The sequence below is a fragment of the Schistosoma haematobium genome, chromosome 1 (assembly GCF_000699445.3).
Source record: "Schistosoma haematobium chromosome 1, whole genome shotgun sequence".
Taxonomy (NCBI): Eukaryota; Metazoa; Platyhelminthes; class Trematoda; order Strigeidida; family Schistosomatidae; genus Schistosoma; species Schistosoma haematobium.
The window spans coordinates 29552394-29573881 of NC_067196.1; the positions used below are offsets into that span (position 1 = coordinate 29552394).

The 21488-nt window shown below is 34.1% G+C and overlaps 2 protein-coding genes across 4 annotated transcripts in view; one reads left to right on the top strand and one right to left on the bottom strand.

Annotated features, from left to right (window-relative positions):
• MS3_00007034 (uncharacterized protein) overlaps positions 1-13984 on the top strand; it is an 86275-nt gene extending 72291 nt beyond the window's left edge. The window contains exons 16-18 of the mRNA XM_051215294.1: positions 3463-4277; positions 6256-6488; positions 11385-13984. Of these exons, the coding sequence (XP_051073660.1) occupies positions 3463-4277; positions 6256-6488; positions 11385-13171 (2835 nt within the window). The 3' untranslated portion in view covers positions 13172-13984. The remainder of the gene's footprint in view (positions 1-3462; positions 4278-6255; positions 6489-11384) is intronic.
• A 3169-nt stretch (positions 13985-17153) lies between these two features.
• On the bottom strand, positions 17154-20587 carry MS3_00007045 (uncharacterized protein; the record flags this gene model as incomplete). Of its 3 annotated transcripts, XM_051215302.1 has the most annotated exons (7): positions 17154-17404; positions 18421-18723; positions 19665-20013; positions 20048-20120; positions 20162-20302; positions 20340-20456; positions 20488-20587. In XM_051215302.1, the coding sequence occupies 5 exons, from the start codon at positions 20199-20201 to the stop codon at positions 17204-17206; spliced, it is 966 nt and encodes a 321-aa protein (XP_051073662.1). The 3 variants fall into 3 exon arrangements, with proteins under 3 accessions (XP_051073662.1, XP_051073661.1, XP_035586885.1); XM_035731450.1 differs by having other exon boundaries at positions 17204-17404; positions 20162-20310; positions 20340-20587; XM_051215301.1 differs by having other exon boundaries at positions 19665-20120; positions 20162-20456.
• Positions 20588-21488: the final 901 nt, after the last annotated feature.

The following is a 21488-nucleotide window of genomic DNA, read 5'->3' on the forward strand; positions in this document are numbered from 1 at the left end:
TGTTGTTTTAGTGTAATTAATGTTTTTAGGTATTAAATAAAAAAGGGGTTGTATCACCTAGCAACGTGGTCGAAAATTGTCGAGCTTGTGTTACGTAATATTCTTGGAGGTAATAAAAGGTAAGAACTAATGAGACAAAAGATAAAGATAACTGTCCATTTAATAAAGGAGAAGGTAATAATTAACAATTATAATTCATAAAATTATAACGGGTGCTTAGGTCATGAGGGAATTAGAGATTGAACGTGACTCTTTTGTATACAGAGTTCGGCGTTGAGATGGTAAATTGCTATAGCCTTGGCTGTGCACAAATTCCTTATCCGAACCTCTTTTAGCCAGTTCTTCTTACATTGTTGAGGATTTTGGACACAGGTTCGTGTGGTATTGCATGGCCTGAATTGACTGTGTGTTGGAGAACTGAGCTGTTGATTGATTTGTGTAACCCTTTGGATAATCATACAGTATAGTACATATTTATTTACCAAGTGTGCTCTTTGTAAAGCCAGTGTAGCCTGCTCCACATGAACAAGTAAGCTGGTAGATGTATATTGAACTGACCCGAAGCGGCTCATCAGCAAGTGTATCTGCATTGCATAATCGCCTGGCTCTTGAGGATAGGGTATGAATTAAATTTTTCTTCCTACTCAGAGGCACCCAACTCTTGAAGTTCGTATATTGCTCATACCAGGTTGATTTTCTTTATAACGATCGTTTCAGAGACTTATCGAATCTTCGTTTTCGTAGAAAATGAACGATGTGGATTTCCGAGTTCAACTCTGCTTCTTTTGTGAACTTAATCGAGTGGTGACAAATTTTATGATTTGTAATCATACCTTATTGATTATGACAAAATCACTGATATGATAAAAATTACTGGGATAACTAGTGTAATTGAATTATTAATTTATTTTGGGGATCTTTCCTCAAATTCCAACTATGAAAGAATCTCAAACGAAGCCACTGACTTAGTATATATATATATATATATATATATATATATATATATATATATATATATATAAGGGATGTCTGATTGTAGAGGCAAACAGCAGGCATCCCAGAATCTGGATTTCTTGCTAGTTGATTGTCGTTAACATAGTGTATCTGTATTCACTGGAAAATTGATACTCCTCGTGGATTTAGAACTTACATCACTCAAGTAATCCCAATCAATACGATCACTGTTTAGTACTCAGTAATTAGTCAGCTTATGTACCATTATGTAACTAGAAATGATAATTATACCACAGAAAATACTTGTCTCATTCTGCATAACGTAAAGGATAACAAATGATTAACTAATAATCGAAATGATGATCACGAAGTAAAATACAATGATCTTTCATTTTTGCCCAGTCATTTCATTTTAGTGAGAGTAAAATTTAATAATCTGTCATAATTCTGATAATGTGTGATAATTCATTAAAATATCTTTTTTCTAAGGTATTCATCAATTAACTCCTGTCATCATAACATACATATTTATTTATATGACTCAATACTTTTGAAATAATTCAATGTTAGTTATATGTACTTGACTATTTTTACATAAGTGTAGAATATCAAGTGGAGTGTTGGATTTCTTGGAAAAACGCACAAACCCACATATTAACAACTTATTTCGATGTGTTAGTATCATATGTGTTGAACGTGAGAATTGTAGATAATTAAAAAAAACGGAATTGTAATACCATTTCCAACCACATCCTCTCAACAAACGTCATATATATATTGGAATAATACTGGCTAAATTTATTATCAGATTGTAGTACAATAGTCATCTGATATCTTCAGTTAATTAGAAAGAAAATTATCATTCAAAAGAATATAAAAATTTGTAGTGTAAAATACTATGGTTAGTATAACAGAAATAATGCTCCTTGTGAAGGAGCATAGACTGCCTACCAGCATTCTCCATCCAATCCTGTCCTGGGCAATCCTTTCCAGCTCTTTCCAGTTGTTATTCATCCTTTTCATATTTGCTTCTATTTCCCGACGTAATGTGTTCTTTGGCCTTCCTCTTTTCCGTTTTCCTTCAGGATTTCAAGTTAGCGCTTGTTTTGTTTGGTGAGGAGGAAGTTAAAATTATAGTATACTATGATTATTATTATTATTGTTGATACTACTATTACTTACTTACGTCAATAATAATAATTATTATTAATCTTATAGTAGTGTAGTAGACGAGAATACGGGTGGGGACAACCAAATTACAGAATTTTGGTAAAATATATGAACCATACATTGATTACATCATTTGCGAATTTCCAATATTTGTCCTTCACATTCTATTTGATTCTTCCTATTCTCGATTAATTTCTATTTCCGTTTCAACATGGTCTTCTAAACCTTCTGCTACCAGGGTTTCCACTTCCGATTGGTGTACCATACTACTTATGTCTGTCAACATGGGACACATACATCACAGTAACAATAATAATGATGGTATTTTGAGTTTCATTATTCCTTCATATGTACCCTTTCATTTTGTATTCCTAAACTGTATTCCTTCTTCTCTAGCTTAACTTTTACCCTAGAATTAATAAAATAGATCTTTCTGACCAGGTTTCTTGAAACAATCTATTAAATTTCTTTTGTTTTAAATTGAATAAATAAAATGTTAAGAGAACAAAAATCTAATAATGATATGACCAAGTGTTTTGAGATAAAATGACATAGTTCATCGGACATTCTGTCGTCATATTTGTATATTTATCGATATTTCATTGAATATCTTATTGAATTTTTGTCATAATTAAAGATAAAAGGATTGATAAATGTGAATTATAAAAGTTCCATTAACTATCTCTTTTATCGTAATATGTTACCAAACAAAAGTGACACAGAAATATTTCTTTTATTAGTTATAATTCCATGTGATTTATATTTCTAATTTGATATATAACATTTTTCATGGTGCAAATGTAATTTCAAGTTTAACCTCTTTCATATATGTTATTGTGAGAAAAATGTCATAACTTTTAATGTCTATAATGAAGTCTATGCTACTTGAACTATATATTCTAGTATTTTTCTTTAAAAAAAGCCTTTGATGGAATATCAGTTAGTCATAAGAGAGAACTTCGGACATATATATTTGATGGATTCAAGGTACTGTACCATCTCAGCATAGTGAAATGTAATTATCAAAAAGAATCTCGTAATATTAGATGTTGTAAAAGTATTTTTTGTAGTAGAAGAGACTAGGCATTGACAATATGATTTAGGAAGGAAGAATGAATCTGTGAAATAAAAATTATAAGTGTTTTAACATAAAGGTGAGTGTGTGTTTGTCATTATGGCTATTATTGAGCAATGCCATAGTAAAATAAGCCTTGATTATTACAACTGTTGACGAGAATTATCTGACAAGATTTTTATTAACTTCTATTTATTACATGTAAAATATCATATTGCTCCTTTTTTCACGATTTATTCCATGTCTTTTTTCTTTTCTTGCAGAATTCCACTTCACTAACACCATCTTCACCCAGTTCACACAATCATTATGACGTTAATAAAACATTTTCCGATTTCGGTGATATGAATACTAAATTTACACATAATCATATTCCTTCGGCTCTAATTAAATATACTACTACACATACATTTGCAATGCCAGTTTCATGTATTTCACAAAATTACCTCTGTAATTCATCATCACTATCCTCAACAGAACACCAACAAAATCAACGACAGCATTATTCATTTATCCCGATGTTAGAATCCACTGAATACGATCATAGTGGCAGTCCGAGTAATAGTACAATGACAACTGCTATAAATATGAATAGAACAAATAACTTCAATGATTTCGATTGTCAACAAAGTGAAAATACTGACAGTTTTAATAATAGCAGTAATAATTTCCAAACTATGCAAGAATTATGTCAATTTTTAAGTTCCATTACACAATCAGAACTGAATAGTTTTCAGAAAATCCTACAAAAGACCATACTTGATTACTATGGTTCAAGGGAACTATTAGAGATGAATAGTTATGAGCGATATCAACAGAAGCAACAACAACGGCTATGTACGACATTTTCCGGATTACCGAATCCAGCTTTAAACTCCGAAATCAATAATTCTGATTTTGATATAGTCTGTCATCTTCTGACTCAAAATGATGAATCAAACACGATGCGAACGATGCTGCATAATTCTGTGGACTCAATGATTTCTTGGCAAATGATATACAATTCTACCCATTTGCATCGTCTACTGAATCTTCGGATTCCAGACACCGGTGAAACATTGCTTCATATATCTGCAAGGTAAACCTCCACTCATGCATTTTTATTTTATGTAAGTAGGTGAACTACTTAACTACAAAAAAGTAGTTAAATGTTATGTTAAACATTTTGTAATCTTAAAGAAACCACATGATAGATTTTGTGATGGACAGATTTTTCATTATAGGATGATGATGATGATGAAAGTTTAGCCTAATCAGAAGTATTTTGAGGTTGGTTTTATTCTGAATCCACCAAATACTTATTGACAATATACACAAACAAATACCAGATTTTTTAGGCAATGTTCTCATACGTACATTCCTACTTTTGTAATCTGTTTGGTGAAAAAAACAAGCCATGCATGTGAGATGGGGATAAAATTTTAAATATAAAACAATAAGCTTCCTAAGGTTTCTACTAATAATATTAGCTGCAGTTTGGTAATTTTCCCGATAACTGGAAATTGTATTATTTTCTATCTTTACTGTTTGCTTCCCTGAAAGCAACTGATCACAGTTCTTATGGGATGATGTATGAAAGACCTACATCATGAACACATGGTTATGGTTTGATGTCTGTTTTATTAAGGTTAAACTCATCAACAACTGTGCTTTCACCTAAAAGTGTTTCAAAATCAATAAATTCACAGTAGATACGGTCATCTGTCTTCGGATAATTTGAAGTGTTATCGAAGGTTGAAGAGTTGAATAAGGTGATCGGTTTCTGTAACTACCTTCTTTCTAAGCATTGCTTTAAAATACCTCTGAAAATATTTCTGATCAAACTTTGAGTTTAAAAAAAATAGTAGCAGTATTCGTTCCATGAAACTTCTCTCCAACCACAGCTCTTCAATGTTACATTACCTTTTACGTACTCAGTATGAGATTTCCAGGAAGTTAATACTTCATTATTTATCTTATCAGTTTAAACAGTAGTGTAAAGACTGAAAAAGATGATAACCAACTTCATACTGTTTATACAGACCTCAATGCTAATTGTATTTTAAAACTTCAAAGTGACCACTCGGGCTAAGTGATTTGATATCAGAGTGTATGGTGTTTAGTTTTCTGGTTGGCTTCAGGGGTAATCCATAATCATTTTAGTATAAGCCACTGTTGAAATAACTTGATTTCATCACAAAGCTGATCAGTTCATCATCAAAATGTACTGTATTTCAGAGAATACTCAGAAAAGTTACACTTGTTAAATTTTATCACAGTTATGTTTATTCCTTTGAATTGTATGTAGATAGCAAATACTGACAAGTTATAGATTAAATGTCTCAAACAATTTATGTGCATAAGTTAACTTTTTGGAATAGTTAAATCAATTTTCATACTTTAAAATAGTTGTAACAACTTTGATAATCTTGGATAGTCTACTGTAAAATAACTATGATTCTACTGAATTATTTCTTTTCGCATCATTCAGTAAAAACCATATTTTATTTGGCAATATAACTGGTGTATAATTACGGGAATGAAGTTTTACATTTAAACAGAACTATGATATTGCGGAAGTTTTACTAGACAGTTGGTAACGATGATCAGAAAGTTAGTTATTTTCTATTCAATACTTTTAGCTAGATATCAGTGTGTTACTGTTGTTGTGCTTGACAATGATTCACTCGATTAGATGCATTCTATTTAAATTCAGTGACATGTGCTAACCTAATAGATCCTGTCAGTCACCTTATCTATACGATGTGTTGATCACTTCGCAATTTCATATAATCAGTATAGAGTGCATGTCAACAGGGTAAAGATAATAATATAGGACGATCCTAAATTGATGATCGCTTTTCTGTTGTTTCACAGTTTGTTTGTTCAAACCAAATCCATAATGTACTGGTCTCAGTTTCTCAAATCTGACCTATTACCTGGAGTACTGTGTGTTGAGCATTAGATTCTGGGAAAAAATAAATTTGTCTCCTGAAGAAATTTTTCCTGACATTCGCTTCTCTCTTTTAACTTGTTTTAATCAATTTTTTTCAAAAAATATTTATTTCTTCATTTAGATTTAATCAAGATAAAGCTATCTACAATCTTCTAAACGCTGGAGCGGATTTTTCTACTGTTGATAATCAAGGTCGTACAGCACTTTACACTGCAGTTAGTGTAAGTGCTATTGAATCAGTTCAAGCAATTCTCAATCATCCAACATCGGGTTTAAGTCCATTCTGTTATTTACCAAATACATTACAAGATTCTACAACACCACTTATACAAGCAATTAAATTAGGAGATACTGGTAAAATTAATTACACTATTTACTTACTATTATTATTTCCATACTTTTGTTTTAAATTAATGAATATTTGATTATTATTATTATTATTATTAATATTAATATTTCAATTAATTGAACGTAACATCCTTTCTCTAAAGAACACCTCAACTTTACAATTAACACATATTGAGTATACTTAGAATATGACATTACCTAATTTACGTATTTGCCCACTGTAATACAATAATTATAAATTTATAACTATAATGCCTATTGATGAAGATATTAAAAATAATTGTTTGCTAAAATCTTTCTCGTTTCCGAACATATATGTAGTAAAAGAGAACTCAGCCGGGGAAAACCATACATTAAATACATAGTTCGCACATCATCCTTCAGTCGTCCTGTACATATTTCTTCATTCTTCCAATTCTATTGTTATTGAAATTCTTCTCTGTTTCTCTTCCTTTCATCCTTATTTTAATCTTCTGATGGCAGGTATTCCACTTCCGTCTGCTACTACATATTACATATATCTCTCAGCATAAGCAGTATATATATATATATATATATATATATATATATATATCATGCACAATCTAAATTACCGTCAAATCATAGTCTGGTTGTAACTATAGTCAAGATAGGCAAAACATGAGTATTTAATACTTTATCTGTTTCTAAAATGTAGATGAATATAATTAGCACAAAAATATGACATAGATAACCAGAAAAAAGTGAGAAAAGCACTTACACATAACACTGAATGTGTTATAAAATGAGTAATTGTGAACAACAGTAATACTTGTAGAAAGAGTATAATCTCATTGATTAGTTGATAACTAAAAATAAACAGGTTAAGCCATTGTCCATCTGAACCAGGTTAGTAGGCATTTATAGTAAACTATTATTATTCAACTCCGCCCGTAGCTCTTCTAGGGTTACTACAGGTCCAAAGACCGGGTAGATGAGGAGGTTTGCGAGTAGAGTCAGCAACCGCATCCCGTAGAAAACAACCCTGCTAAAAAAATACTAGCCAGAATAAACCATTTAAACCATTTGTACTCTTTCCTACGAGTTGAAGAATCTTCATTCAAGAGAATTATGACACCACGGTGAAAGCTGAGATTATTCGGAAGTCACGAGACCAATGCCCCTTCTAACAACGAGAGCAACAATTAATATGGGTACATGGAATGTTCGGAAAATGTAGGAGACCGGGAGGACTGATCAAATAGCAACGGAAATGAGGATACACAACATGTTCGGTTCTTGAATCAGTGAAACCGATTGAACTCAAGCTAGACAGAAAATATTAAATTCGGGAGAGATGTTGCTATACTCTGGTCAGGAAGAAGAAAATGCTCCACAAACTCAGGGTATGGTTCTGATGCTGTCCAACCAAGCACGAAAAGCACCCATAGGATGGGAATCTCATGGATCCAAAAATCCTCAAAGCATCCTTCAAAACAATGAAGAAGAATCATGTTGAATGTTGTCCAGTGTTATGCGCCAACCAGTAATAGCAACGACGATGATGAAGACCATTTTTACGAGAGGTTGTAATCAATCATGGTGAAGTGTTCAGGAAAGAACATGACCATTCTGGTGGGTGACCTAAACGCTAAAGTAGGATAACACCGGGTAGGAAGATGTCATGGGACAACATGAACTGACTTGCAGAAAGAAACGAGAATGGTAAGAGATTCGCAAATTTATGTGGATTTGGCAAAATGGTTATAGGCGGCACAGTATTCCCCCGCAAGCGTACACACAAAGCTACGTGGTTCTCATCGGATTACACTACATAGAACCAGATCGGTCATACTTCCATCGCTAAAAAATTTAGAAGGTTAATGGGATAATTTAGAACCAGGGGAGGAGCTGACGTAGCTTCGAACCACCATCTGGTGGTTGCAAAGATGATACTGAATCTAAAGGAGCACTGAACAACTGGAGAAACAGCATTACAAAAGTTTAGTACAGCTTTTCTTCAACATGCTGGCAAATCCAACGAATTCGAGATAGTTCTCAACAACAGGTTCCGAGCCTTACAGGATCTACACAAAGAAGAAGAAACTATTATGGAGGACAATTGGAAAGGGATTAAAGAAGAACTAATTTCAATGTATTAGGAGGTTCTATACCTCAACAAGCATCATCATAAGGAATGGATTTCTATAAAAACACTGGACAGGATCAAAGAAGGGAAGAACAAGAAGACAGCATTTAACAACAGCCGAACAAGAAAGGAGGAAGTCAAGTCACAAGCTGAACATACAGAAGCAAACAAGCAAGTAAACAAGAGTATTATAACTGGCAAGCACAAATACGTGGAAGATATAGCAACGACAGAGGACAAAGCTGTAAGAGAAGGAAATATCAAACAACTATATGACACAATGAAGAAACTTGCAAGGAAATATAGTAAACTAGAGTGACCGGTCAATGACAAAGAGGGAAAGACAATCACAGATTCAAGAACAGAGGAACAGATGGGTGGAACACTTCGAAAAACTATTGAATAGATATGCTCCATTAAATCCACTGGACATCGAAGTAGTACACACAGACCTTTCTATAGATATCACTCCACCAACAATGGAAGAAATCAGGATGGCCATCAGACAAATCAAGAGTGGGGAAGTAGTAGGACCCGACAATATACTAGCCGAAGCACTGAAGTCAGACATAGAAGTAACTGCAAGTATGCTTCATGTTCTATTCAGGAGGATTTGGTAGAAAGAACAAGTGCCACCGACGGACTGGAAAAAAAGGGACACTCGATCAAGATACCAAAGAAAGGAGATCTGAGAAAATGTTTGAACTACAGAGGAATCACACTACTATCGGTACCAGGGTGCGTTTTAAACAGAGTATCGCTGAGCTGGATGAAAGTCTCAGTAGACGATTAACTTCGAGATCAATAGGCCGAATTCCATAAAGATCGGTCATGCACAGACCAAATCGCGACGCTACATATCATCATTGAACAATCAGTTGAGTGAACTCGTCACTACACATCAACTTCATTGACTATGAGAAGGCGTTTGACAGCGTGGATAGAAGAACATAATGGAACCCTCCTCAACACTGTGGTGTGCCTGAGATTAGCAACATCATCCGGAATTCACACGACGGACTACACTGAAAAGTCGTGCATGGAGGGCAGCTGGTGGATGCATTCCAAGTGAGGACTGGAGTCAGACAAGGCTGCTTACTCTCCACCTTTCTCTTTCTTCTGATGGCCGACTGGATAATGAAGACCTTCACATCTGAGAGGAAGGACGGAATACAATCGACACCTTGGATGCAACTAGACGATTTGGACTTCTCAGATGACCTAGAACTTCTACCCCACACACACCGATAAACGCAAGTGAAGACAGCCAGTATAGCGGCAGTCTCTGTCTGCAGCAGTAGGCCTCAACGTGCACAAGGGAAAAGCAAGACCCTCAAACACAACATGGAGAACACCAACACAATCACACTTGATGGAGAAGATCTGGAAGAGGTGCAAAAGCACTACGTACCTGGTCGGCATCATCGATGAACAAGAAGGATCCGATGAAGACGCAACTGTAAGGATTGGCGAAGCAACAACAGCACTCCTACAGTTGAATGTCATATGGAACCCAAAACAACTATCAACCAATATCAAAGTCACAATCTTCAATACGAACGTCAACACAGTCCTACTGTACGAAGCTGAAACTTGCAGAACTACTACAATCATCATCAAAGAGGCACAAGTATTTAGAAACAGTTGTCTACTCAATATACTCAATATCCATTGACCAGATACAACCAGCAACGGCCTACTGTAAAAGAGAACAAACCAGCTTCGAGCTGAGTAGGAAATTATGAAAATACATTGGGAGTGGACATGACATAAATTGAAGAAATCGTCAAACTGCATCACCAGGCAAGCGGTAACTTGGAATCCTGGAGGAAAACGGAGAAGAGGAGTGCCGATGTACACACTGCACAGAGATTTGGAATCAGACATGAAAATGATGAATAGCAACTCTAAAGGACTACCCAGGACAGGGTTGGATGTCGAACGCTGGTGGTTGACCTGTACTTCTCCACGAGGACTAACAAGAGTAAGTAAGTAGGTAATTATTGGTCAATTTAATGAAGGACGTCAATGATTGAAGTTATTATCAACTATCTTACAAATCGAATATTTCAAAGTAATTCTCACTAGAAATTGATGTCACAACCGTAAAGTCATTGAAAGTCATGAAACTTAGAGTGAAACAACATAGGAATCAGATAACAACACACTGATATTGGATAATAATTGTTCTTTATTATGAATGAACTGAGATCGGAGTTACAATTAAATGTCACTCCTCACGGAGAGTGTAAACTACTGAATTTCTGATTCAGGGGTTAAAGTGTGAATCTTACTCTCCTCCAGAGTTGAAGATCACGATTTACATCTCGTTTTTAGTTTCATAGTCCTGAAGTTTTTTGAAGTCACAAACAACTGAGAAGGAATTGCTTTTTAATGTTTCCTAGTTTTCAATAGTTCTTTAATTAATATTTATTCGTCAGGACTGAAAAACTCGCTTGTCAAGACCTCATCTCCATATCTTACTTTCACAAAAGTCACATTGAATACCATACACAGACTTGTGCCTAATGATAATTATTATACTGTATGATAGATAAGTCGACTTCCATTAACATTGTAATGTAACTTGACCACTGTACTTTATTGATATTTACTATTTAACTGTAACTTGATTGCACTTTAAGAAAAAGTAATTCATTGTTACTGAATGATGGAGACTTGACTAGGGACTTTTTAAAGAATATTTTTGCATATAGATGTATATAATTCATGAAATACAAGATATTAAGTTGTGTCCTTTTGTTAAACCTTTTTTTCATTTGTCTATTACACAGACATATTCAATATGCTATTACATGCAATGAATGTATTAGTTTGTGCATTGACAAAGACTAATATCTCACGTGGTCAAGAATATACAAGTTATGATATAGTTGGAACATCAACGGATTTACTTCATATTCAATCTACATCATCATCATTATCAACTGGAGCAGTAGCATCATCATCTCCACCAACAGTGATCACTACACCAACAGTCAGCGGTGGCGTAGAACTTAACTACGAAGAGAATACTCTAAATTTTCTTGATATTAACACTTCAGATAGTTTAGGACGTACAGCGTTACATTGGGCAGCTGTAACAGATCAATCGGATATCATTCATAGTTTGTGTAATTCTGGTGCAACTGTAGACGCACAAACATTACATGAAGAAACTCCATTAGCATTGGCATGTAGAGAAGGTGCTATGAAAAGTTGTCGTTTATTGTTGCTAACTGGAGCTAATTTAAATTTAGCCGATTATTTAGACCGTACACCGAGAGATTTAGCTTATTTAGGTGGACATTATGAGATTGTTAATTTATTAGATGAATATACCGCCAATTCAAATACTGAATATTGTACAAGTGGAAATCTAAACAAATTAACTAAAAAGCATGATTTATTCACTTCGAAAACATTGACAACAGAAGCAACAGACATAAATACATTATCTACACTGCCAAGAATAACATCAGTGGAGCAATCGTATTGTTCATATTTTCCAACTTCCAAATTATATAACAACAGTCAGCATCAATTGACCTATTATGATACGGAGTCTATTACTCATAAACTATCAACTGGGAATCCAGCATCCCAGCATTATTCAACGATGAAATCAGCTGTGAAAAACATGACTGAGAAAAAGTGTTCAAAGAATCGAAGTATCCATTGCATTATGACAACAACTGTTAGTACTATTGGAGTTGCTACGACGACAACAGCACCAACATTTATCGAGACATATGGGTTGACAACAACAGTAGCTACATCATCGTCACTAGTGTTTAACAATAAATATGACTCGTTGTCGGCATCACAATACTCAGTGGTGAGTGAATCAACTACAAAACTCATTACTACTAATGATACCACTACTACTAACAATAATAATGGTAATAATAACAATAGTAAGCGTACACCTCCATCTCTTGCTCTGATGAATACTAATACTAATAATAATGACTATATTGATAACACAGTATTAAATTCTATTAAAACTCATCAAACATTAAATAAGCCAGACAATTTTGAATCATTTACTAATAACACAAACAATAATAATAGTAGTAATGATGTTCAAGTTGAAATATTCAAGGATTCATTATTGAAAATTGATTATAATTTTAATAATAACAATAATAATAATACTCATACTAATCATATTATAACCAATTCAAATATAATGGGTTCCGATGAAAGTGAATCACCAAATCATTGGTCATCAAGTTCATCTGATTTATCACCAAATCGTACAAATATTAATAATATTATTTTACAGAAATTCGATGAACAACCATCAATAATTCGTGGAATTCATCATCAATTAAATACATCAAATTTATCATCCATTATGTTATCTAAATGGAAATCATGTATAAATGTAAATAATTATCCTCATTATAACAGAGTTATTACAAATTGTAATTCCACAAATCCTAATATTATTAATACTACTTATAATAAACAGTCATTTCTTACCAATTATAATAATCAGTACCATTTCAATGATTACAATAATAGTCATCACCAACAACAGTATCAACGTCAATATAATTCAACAGATAGACAGTAATAATCTTTGACTTAAATCATAAGTAAATCCTTTAATTATCATTTTATTATGAACATCTATAATGTTCATTTGTAAACTAATCATAAGTTAAAATAAGAAGAAGAAGAATTGATGCATGTGTAGAATGTAACGAAATTCTTTCTCTTGGAAACTTGATTGAAATGAAACCTATGATAGATGGAAGAATTAGTCAATGTTGATTTATCAAATAACTTCACTATGTGCATGTTTGTGTGTATTTATGTGTAGATGATGACTTATCATTATGTTGTGGTGGTTTAACATGTTCTGTATGTCGTACAGAATAAAACAAAATATCCCCACATAGAATCCACATCAAAGCATTCCTTTTGGAAAAGATCAATCGTATTATTTAAGTCATCATTCCCAGCATAGAACTGTTAATAAAGTTTAAGATAATAATTTATCACAAATCAATAACTACCTATATGTACATATTATGTTTATAATGATGAAAGCAGTTGAGAGGAGCAAAAATTAGACCACCTTGATAGCGAATGGACAAACTGCATTTCTATTTCTCTCCTCTAATTCATTCATTCAGTATCGCTTCCACATTTTCTGTTTTTATTATAAATCCAAATACCTTTCTCTATTGTGATCACAAACCAGCATAAAACTTTCATATATATATATATATATATATATATATATATATATATATATATATATATATATATATATATATATATATATATATATATATATATAAATAGCTTACAGGTATTCATTATTTTTGCTTTCTGACTTCCTCAGTATTTATAATGCTTGTAAATAAATCTTCTAAACACTTGTTAGTGTTATACAGTGTGGGACGACATTGTGTGTAGGTGGGTGTGAGGCGTACTGGTTATATGAAAATATACTATGTTAGTAGTAATTTCCGGCAATGGGACTTCCAGTAGTAGTTTTAAATATTCAAGGAGTTTACTGGCATAAATGAGATTGTAAACACTGATAAATGTTATATATTAGTTAGTCAGAATTTCTACACGTTAACTAACGTCATTATTGTTTCTCAAAGGTGAGTAATTTTCTTGGAAATGCTACTACAAATATGTACAACTCATGAGTAGGGTTAGTACATGTTAGACATTTCTTGATGTGAATGAAAGTGTCTGAATTACCTTCATTGAATCCATGAGTGCTCATGTTAGTATATCTTACTCTAAATTCAGCATTGTTGTTATTTATCTGTGATAATTAGAAGTATTTGAATTATAGTATGAACTAAGAATCCCAGAAATAACGTAATCGGATCAAGAAGTACTAGATAACCACAAACGAATATACTGTATTTAGAATTCGAAATCAAGCATTCAGACTGAATACATCATAGTAGTTTACAACAATTATATCAAGTTTGGTTTTTACACCACATAATCCAATTTAGTAATTTCATGTAGATATAAGCAGAGATGAATGATGGCTAGCAGTGGGATCCACGATGCACGTTCCGTCCTACTTTGGACTCGTCAGCTGAATATACCTCCATATAGGTAGTTTAAACAGTCCACTATTCTATATTAGTTAAAAACTGATTCACTATTACAGTAGAATATATTTTACACGTTTATTAGTTAAGTCGGTGGATTACTTACACATTTACGTACAAGGTGGGAGCGGTTTCAGTTGAAGAAGAGTGACTATTCACTGACTATCTATATTTCATAGTTGCGGATATCTCTTATCTAAATGAATACAAAATATTCATACTTATAGAGATGGGCATATACGGATTTCATACAGCTGACATGCGATTTCCATCATGAACTGATGACAGCTGGAGAACTATAAGGATCTTTGAAACATCTCTCACCTATCATGGAACGACCGAAAAGAGAACGTTGAAGTTAGGCGCACGATTCTTGGCGAGAACAACTAACTGGTTGTAATTCTTAATTAAATGAGGTGCTTGGGAGATGTATCACATATTTCTAACTAATAATAGTGTAGATGTGGGTCGAAAGAAAGCTAGAAGAGGCCAAAGAAAATGTGGGACCAATCCATGGGCTGTCGATCTAATTTATGTTGACAGGCAACGACCACCTGGTTGAATTTCATATAATAAGTGTGGGGTTGAAAGCTATGATTTCAAATAATTTACAATGTCTCAGGTACAATTAATTTTATCTTACTCTAGATCTATGGTTCGACCACTCATTCATACATACCTTCTTATTGTCTGTTTGGATTATATTCTTAAAGCTTAGTCTTTTTCATTATCATTGTTTTGAGTTCTTTGCCATCCATTTTGTCAATTTCATTTCATTGTGCTAATAGTGGTATAGCAACTTCGGTTAATGAACATTTGTACTAGGTTCTACGCTGATTATGACTGACAGGAGAACCACCAAAAGACAGGAAACAGTCTATGATTGGGGCTTCTCAACACTGTACACCCACAAAGAAGTCATTGCTCCAATGAGCTTTCAGTCAAAACCATATAAAAAAGAACCTGTTCAAAAAAAATACATTGTCTTGACAATTGTGTTGACTTACTATGATCGCTATCATTTTTAATCAGAATATAAAACTCTACAGTAAATAATTATTTATATAAGTACCGTCAGTGTTCTCGTGTTTAATAAAAACCGCACTCCGAAATATAAAGGTCATGACCAAAATTCTATGTGATCCACAAAGACAGTTGGCCTGCAAATGATCTGGATGTGAATGAAATTCTATTTGTGCAAACTTTATTTCATATCTTGTACATAAGTATCGCATTAATCGGATATTAACATTGAGTCTACTTGAGCTCAGAGCTTTTTAGGGAGGAATTGTGGTGTATCTTCCGACTACATTGTAAATGTGAATTGGGCGATAGTGAATAGTCAACGCTTGGTTAAAATATATTCCCCGTTATAACATTTAGTGTAGTCAACCTTAGGTGCTTCATGAAAAAATGTTTAGTTAACAATTCCTGATATTTTATCGCAACAATTTTTGAATATTCAAAACATCGAACACGATTTCATGCCAATAACAATTTCATGACGCGACCAGCTAGTTTATCCCAAGTCTAATTTTAATTGATCTCGATAAGTACGTGGAACCGACAAAGTACCAATACCAGAATACTTATAGTTTCCCATCATCTATGTTTATTGGTCACTTATCAAACGTAAATCGAGAGATGCCAGTACTTTATAACTACCTAGTTACTGACGGCATTGAGAAAATTGCACACATCAGATACTGTAGTACATAAAATGGTCAACATGCTCCACTTTTTGTATTGATAGTACTTTTATTTTAATATTTCCTGCAGAATTTTGAGTGTGGTGATCTGAACCAATACATTGAGCCATTCAATTTCTCCAATTAGAACACATAATTGCACTACCTCATATCAGGAAACGCATGGTAAGCAATTCTTAGCCACTATTCTACCAACGTTTTTTCTCAACAAAAACAAAAAAAGAATGCCTGTGTAACTTAATTTGAAAGAGGATTTCAACATATACCGACCTATGAGACTTCTACTTACTTTTCTGGATAATAAAAATCTGATGCAATAAGCATTCCAAGATATGGCGCACAATGGATGGGACTTAACAGCCAATTACATTTTCGTATATTGTGTGAGCGATTCGCATGACATGGAACCTCATAGAAAAGTGGGCAGGATGAAATGCAATTCAAAACCTAAATGATTTAGATATCGATAAATATATTTTTGGGTTGGAAAAAGACCTTATATTCCTAATAGTCTAAAACACCGTTGGGTGAAAGTGTACAGACCACGGGATCAATGAAAAACACCATTTCATTAGATCACAAGAATACAAACGAAAAATAGTTGATTTTGTAGAGAAGAATTAGACTGTGGACTGAGAAATTTTATCTACAATGTTTTATATTTGAAATGTGACAGTCGTATGAGGAGCATAGTTCATGTAAAGTAAATAGTTACTAGGATCCTAATTATTAAAAGTAGTAGCTAAGAATCAAAAGATTCGAAACAGAAAATTTTTATTTAGAAACAATTAGAAATGGTTTCAGCCTTTAGTTATATCTACATAAGCGTACACGCTCACTGTTCGGCAAGTGCAGAGTTGTCCATCCATGTACTCGTTCTTTTTGGGCCATAATGAACTTTCTGGTACGTTCACAAGATGGGTTAGTACACATCGGACAGCGAAGCATGAACTGTTTCGAGCATGGATCACCCCGACGAAGGTGGTCTAGGACTAATTCGGCTAGGCCCTGAAATAACAAAAATTATCTCAGGTAAAATTAATATTTAATTCCTACAAACACATGACTATGGTGACAGAATGCTTAATATTTAGCAATATGAACACATTAAAAATGAAACAGGATCCAAAGACAAAAGTAGATAAAAACCCTATAACATAATCCAATTCCAAATTCTTAAGTCGGAAGTAAACTGAAAGTTTTACAATGTAAATATCGTAGAAAAAACAATGTTGTTTGCCTTCTTTATTTTAAAGAAAAAAGACATCATTTTATTACTTTTCTGTGAGAAGTGAAACATAAGAGATGCATGTCCGATTTTCGAACTGATAACTGGATATTTGCAATCTAGTAAATACCGTTGTTCTCACTGAAGCTGCGAAACAAAGCTTATACAGAGACAACCTTTACAGTAGCTCGTAAAATTGTTCAAAGCAAGATATTTCAGTGATACCACCATAATTCACAAGAGGCTTCACATCATTTGTTATATTTTTAACACCCACGTATACACTTCCAGTTGTCGAGATATAACGGATAGAGTTGGTTCAACTTGGTTTAGATGAATGTATGAGTGCAATTTACCTTTTCTCACTTGGAAATGTTAATTATACTGTATTTTTTTCCATAGGAAGACAAAACTATTTATGTTGACCAACGCCTGGATAATCTCCCTGTTCTTTCTGCTAGAGTTAAACTATTAAGGTGAGGTAAGAACTTATGTTGTTACAACAATGCAAAACATTCTGAATGCTGTAATCAACTGTTATTGGAGATGGACGATGATAATTTTAACATTACACACGTTAGTTGTTACGTAGTGACTCAAACAGATAGTTCATAGAAATTATACAATCTACCCAGTTATGAATGGTTATATTCTTTACGATAATCGAGGCTTACAAAAAGTTTACATTACATTGAACTCTGGGGGTAGCTTCTCATCCACTTTGACCTTTACAAGATGAGACTGAAAAAACGACAATTGTCAATCTTTTGCTCGAACACTAAACAATACCACTTACTTGACTGAATGCAGGGTCACCATTCAGTGATTGTGATCTGCGTACAGAAACCATACCGGCTTTAGCTGCTATTTCAGAGCAATATTCTATGTCCATTTCATACAGGGTTTCAATATGATCTAGAGTGAATGCAACAGGAATTAATAGTGCGTGTCGATATCCCAAACGACTCAACCCATATAGGGTGTCTACTGTTGATGGACCTAACCAAGCAGCTGGACCAACTTTAGATTGCCAAGTAAGACGATAAGGCCATGAAAAATTGAGTTGTTTCATGATTGCGTGAACAGTGGCACCTACTTCCTGGAAGTAGTTAACAAATGAAATCCGAAAACACGTAATATCCTGAAATCAACCACTTTAAATAGATATAGATATGGACCTTTCAAGTTTCACTTAACTGAACAAAAAAACCAGAATCAAACAAAGGGATGTCATTTCCAATTTGACTTTTCTACTTTTAAAAGCTCATAAATTTTACCGACTTAATGACATAAATCTAGAGAGCTATGTAGGTAGTAATGAAAATGGTTGGATTAAACAGATAACCAGTAATTAATTTATTATGACTTGCTCATTAAGTAAGAGTTTGAATACTCGGCTTTAAGACACTTTTTGTGATGGATGGTGGTGCTACCAGGCTCTCAAAACTCAATTATTTGTTAGAAACATACGAATATGTTCTAGTTTTTTCAAAAAACAATATGAACTACGTGGCTATTAGATTCCTCAAAACCTTTAGCTTATTGTCATCGTTAAGTTAAACATGAGGACTTGAAAAGCGGTTTCGGATTTTAATCGTCCGTTGGCTCCACATAGTAAATTTGATAAGAGTTGAGGTTCCAAGTAGATGCAAATTATAGATGTTAAAAGAATTCTAAGACTTCAGATTAATTGGAAGTTCCGCTTGGTGTTTGAAAATGGGAAAATTTTTACTGTATGTTTGTGTAAATCAACATAACCGGATGTTTTTACGTGCATAACAGTTAACGCTACTTGATAATTTAATCTAAGACAGAAACTGACTTTATGATATGATCCGTAGGTTAAAAATGAACTGAATAGTGATAGGTCAGATGAATAATGCAAATTTTCATACTGTAAGCAAAATATTCTAAGTTGTGTGGGCTTATTTTTGGACGAAGTACGTTACAAATACAATAAAGTCAAAGTGGTGGGGTCTTTTACTGTTCTGTGAGTATACAATGCTAAGCGTCTACACGCCATAAATGTCTTAAACCCACCTGAGGATAAGGATCACCGCGATTGACGACAGATAGTGGAACCGAATGTGCACTGAAAATTAGGACGGTATTCGCACGCTCTGTTTCATCATTAATACTCTGGAGCTCGCCAAGAATTTTATTGGCGAAACTGTTAACCAACGGGGGGAAAACAGGCCATCTGTCAATAAAGGACCAGATTGGTCCAGGGATTTTGTTCTGTACAGAAGGAAGCTCAATACTTTCCACACCATTGAAAGTTTTTTCTTCACTTTCGTAATGACGAACAATGGCATTTAAACTGCTTCCCGAAGTAGCACAGCTGTACTGTGGATACTGACTAAAAGCAACAACACGCTCTACACCGTCTCTACAGTGGAGTAAAATAAGTCGAACAAAAATACCTTTCCATTTCATTAACACAAGATTCCACAAGAGGATGGACATAACGAAATGCGACGTAGAATCTATGAGGAGCTAGTCAAAGAGACCGTAAAAATTTGTGAACTTCGCTCTACCTGTTTCTGGGCTAATAGCGTCTAAGTGTTTTACCATCATTTCACCTTGTACTCTGGTCCAATAGAGAATTGGAGACCCACCACCAATTCGAGAATACTGCTCCTCGATCTTAGGTGACCTTTTCCATGCTACAAAACGAGCTAGAAGACTAGATTGTAACAAAATATTCCTAAATACTCTTGGAACGGCATACGGATAATTTCTTTGTCAGAGAATAGACGTGTTAAAAAATTTTGTACTTCCTTTCTAGTTTCCGGGCCACCCATATTTAGTAGCATTATGCCCGTTTTCGCTCTGAAGATTATGTAAGAGTAGGTTTGCTTACTTTTGCGAGCATTGTCGATAATACATATAATAACGATTGCCAAAGTAATAACGCAAATGTTTATGCAACGCAAACATGGTAACTGGCGCACAACAGTTTGCTGGGTCCAATTTGATTACTGTGTTGATGGACCAGCATGAACTGATTAACTCTTGTCTTGTTGTTGGGAGACAATAGCATTAGATATTTTCATCTAACCTTTGTGACTTCGAGGGACTCAACAAGAGATTTGTGTCAGAATACTTTTTGGCTGGGTCCGTCAATTAATTAAGGGAACAAATTTTATGTTATCAAAAATTTGTTCTACTGACAGCGTGAATCCAGGATTTTATTTATGATAAGTTGTAGCGGTAACTAAATCCTCGGACAAAATAGTTCTGTATGTCTTCGACATAAATACTGACCTGATTAGTTTTACAACAGCTGAAGACTCTCGGTCGCACATTCTCACGAGATCACTAGTAAGTACGTCGTGCTAAGCACCACCTTCGACAACTAGCCGGATTAGTTCACCCACTTCTTTGCAAACTGACTATTTTTGTAGAAACATCATCGAACTGCTTGATTCTTGACATTTGCTTCGACTGGATTCGGGATCCTCGATTGTAAAACTGTTACAGACAAAATCATTGTCGAACTCCGACATTTTTAGACCACAAAGGTTCATTCATGAGTCTAAGCACTTAAAATGAATGAAGGACGATGTTCGAATTACGACTTCGTCTTCAGTAGGAAGAATCTGTAGCGGTAAATAAATCCCCAATATAAATAGCTCTGCAATGTTTCAACATTGGATGCTGACCACATTAGTTTTAATGGATTCACCTAGCTGAAGGCGCTCGGCCATGCATCTTTACCACATCACGGGTGGGGACGCCATGCTCAACAATCGCTAGCCAGATTAGATCAGACGATCCTCGATATATTGATAGCCTATCAAATATATCTTCGAACCTCCTCGCTTCTGTCTTTTGATTCCACTTGGTGGGTACGATTCACAT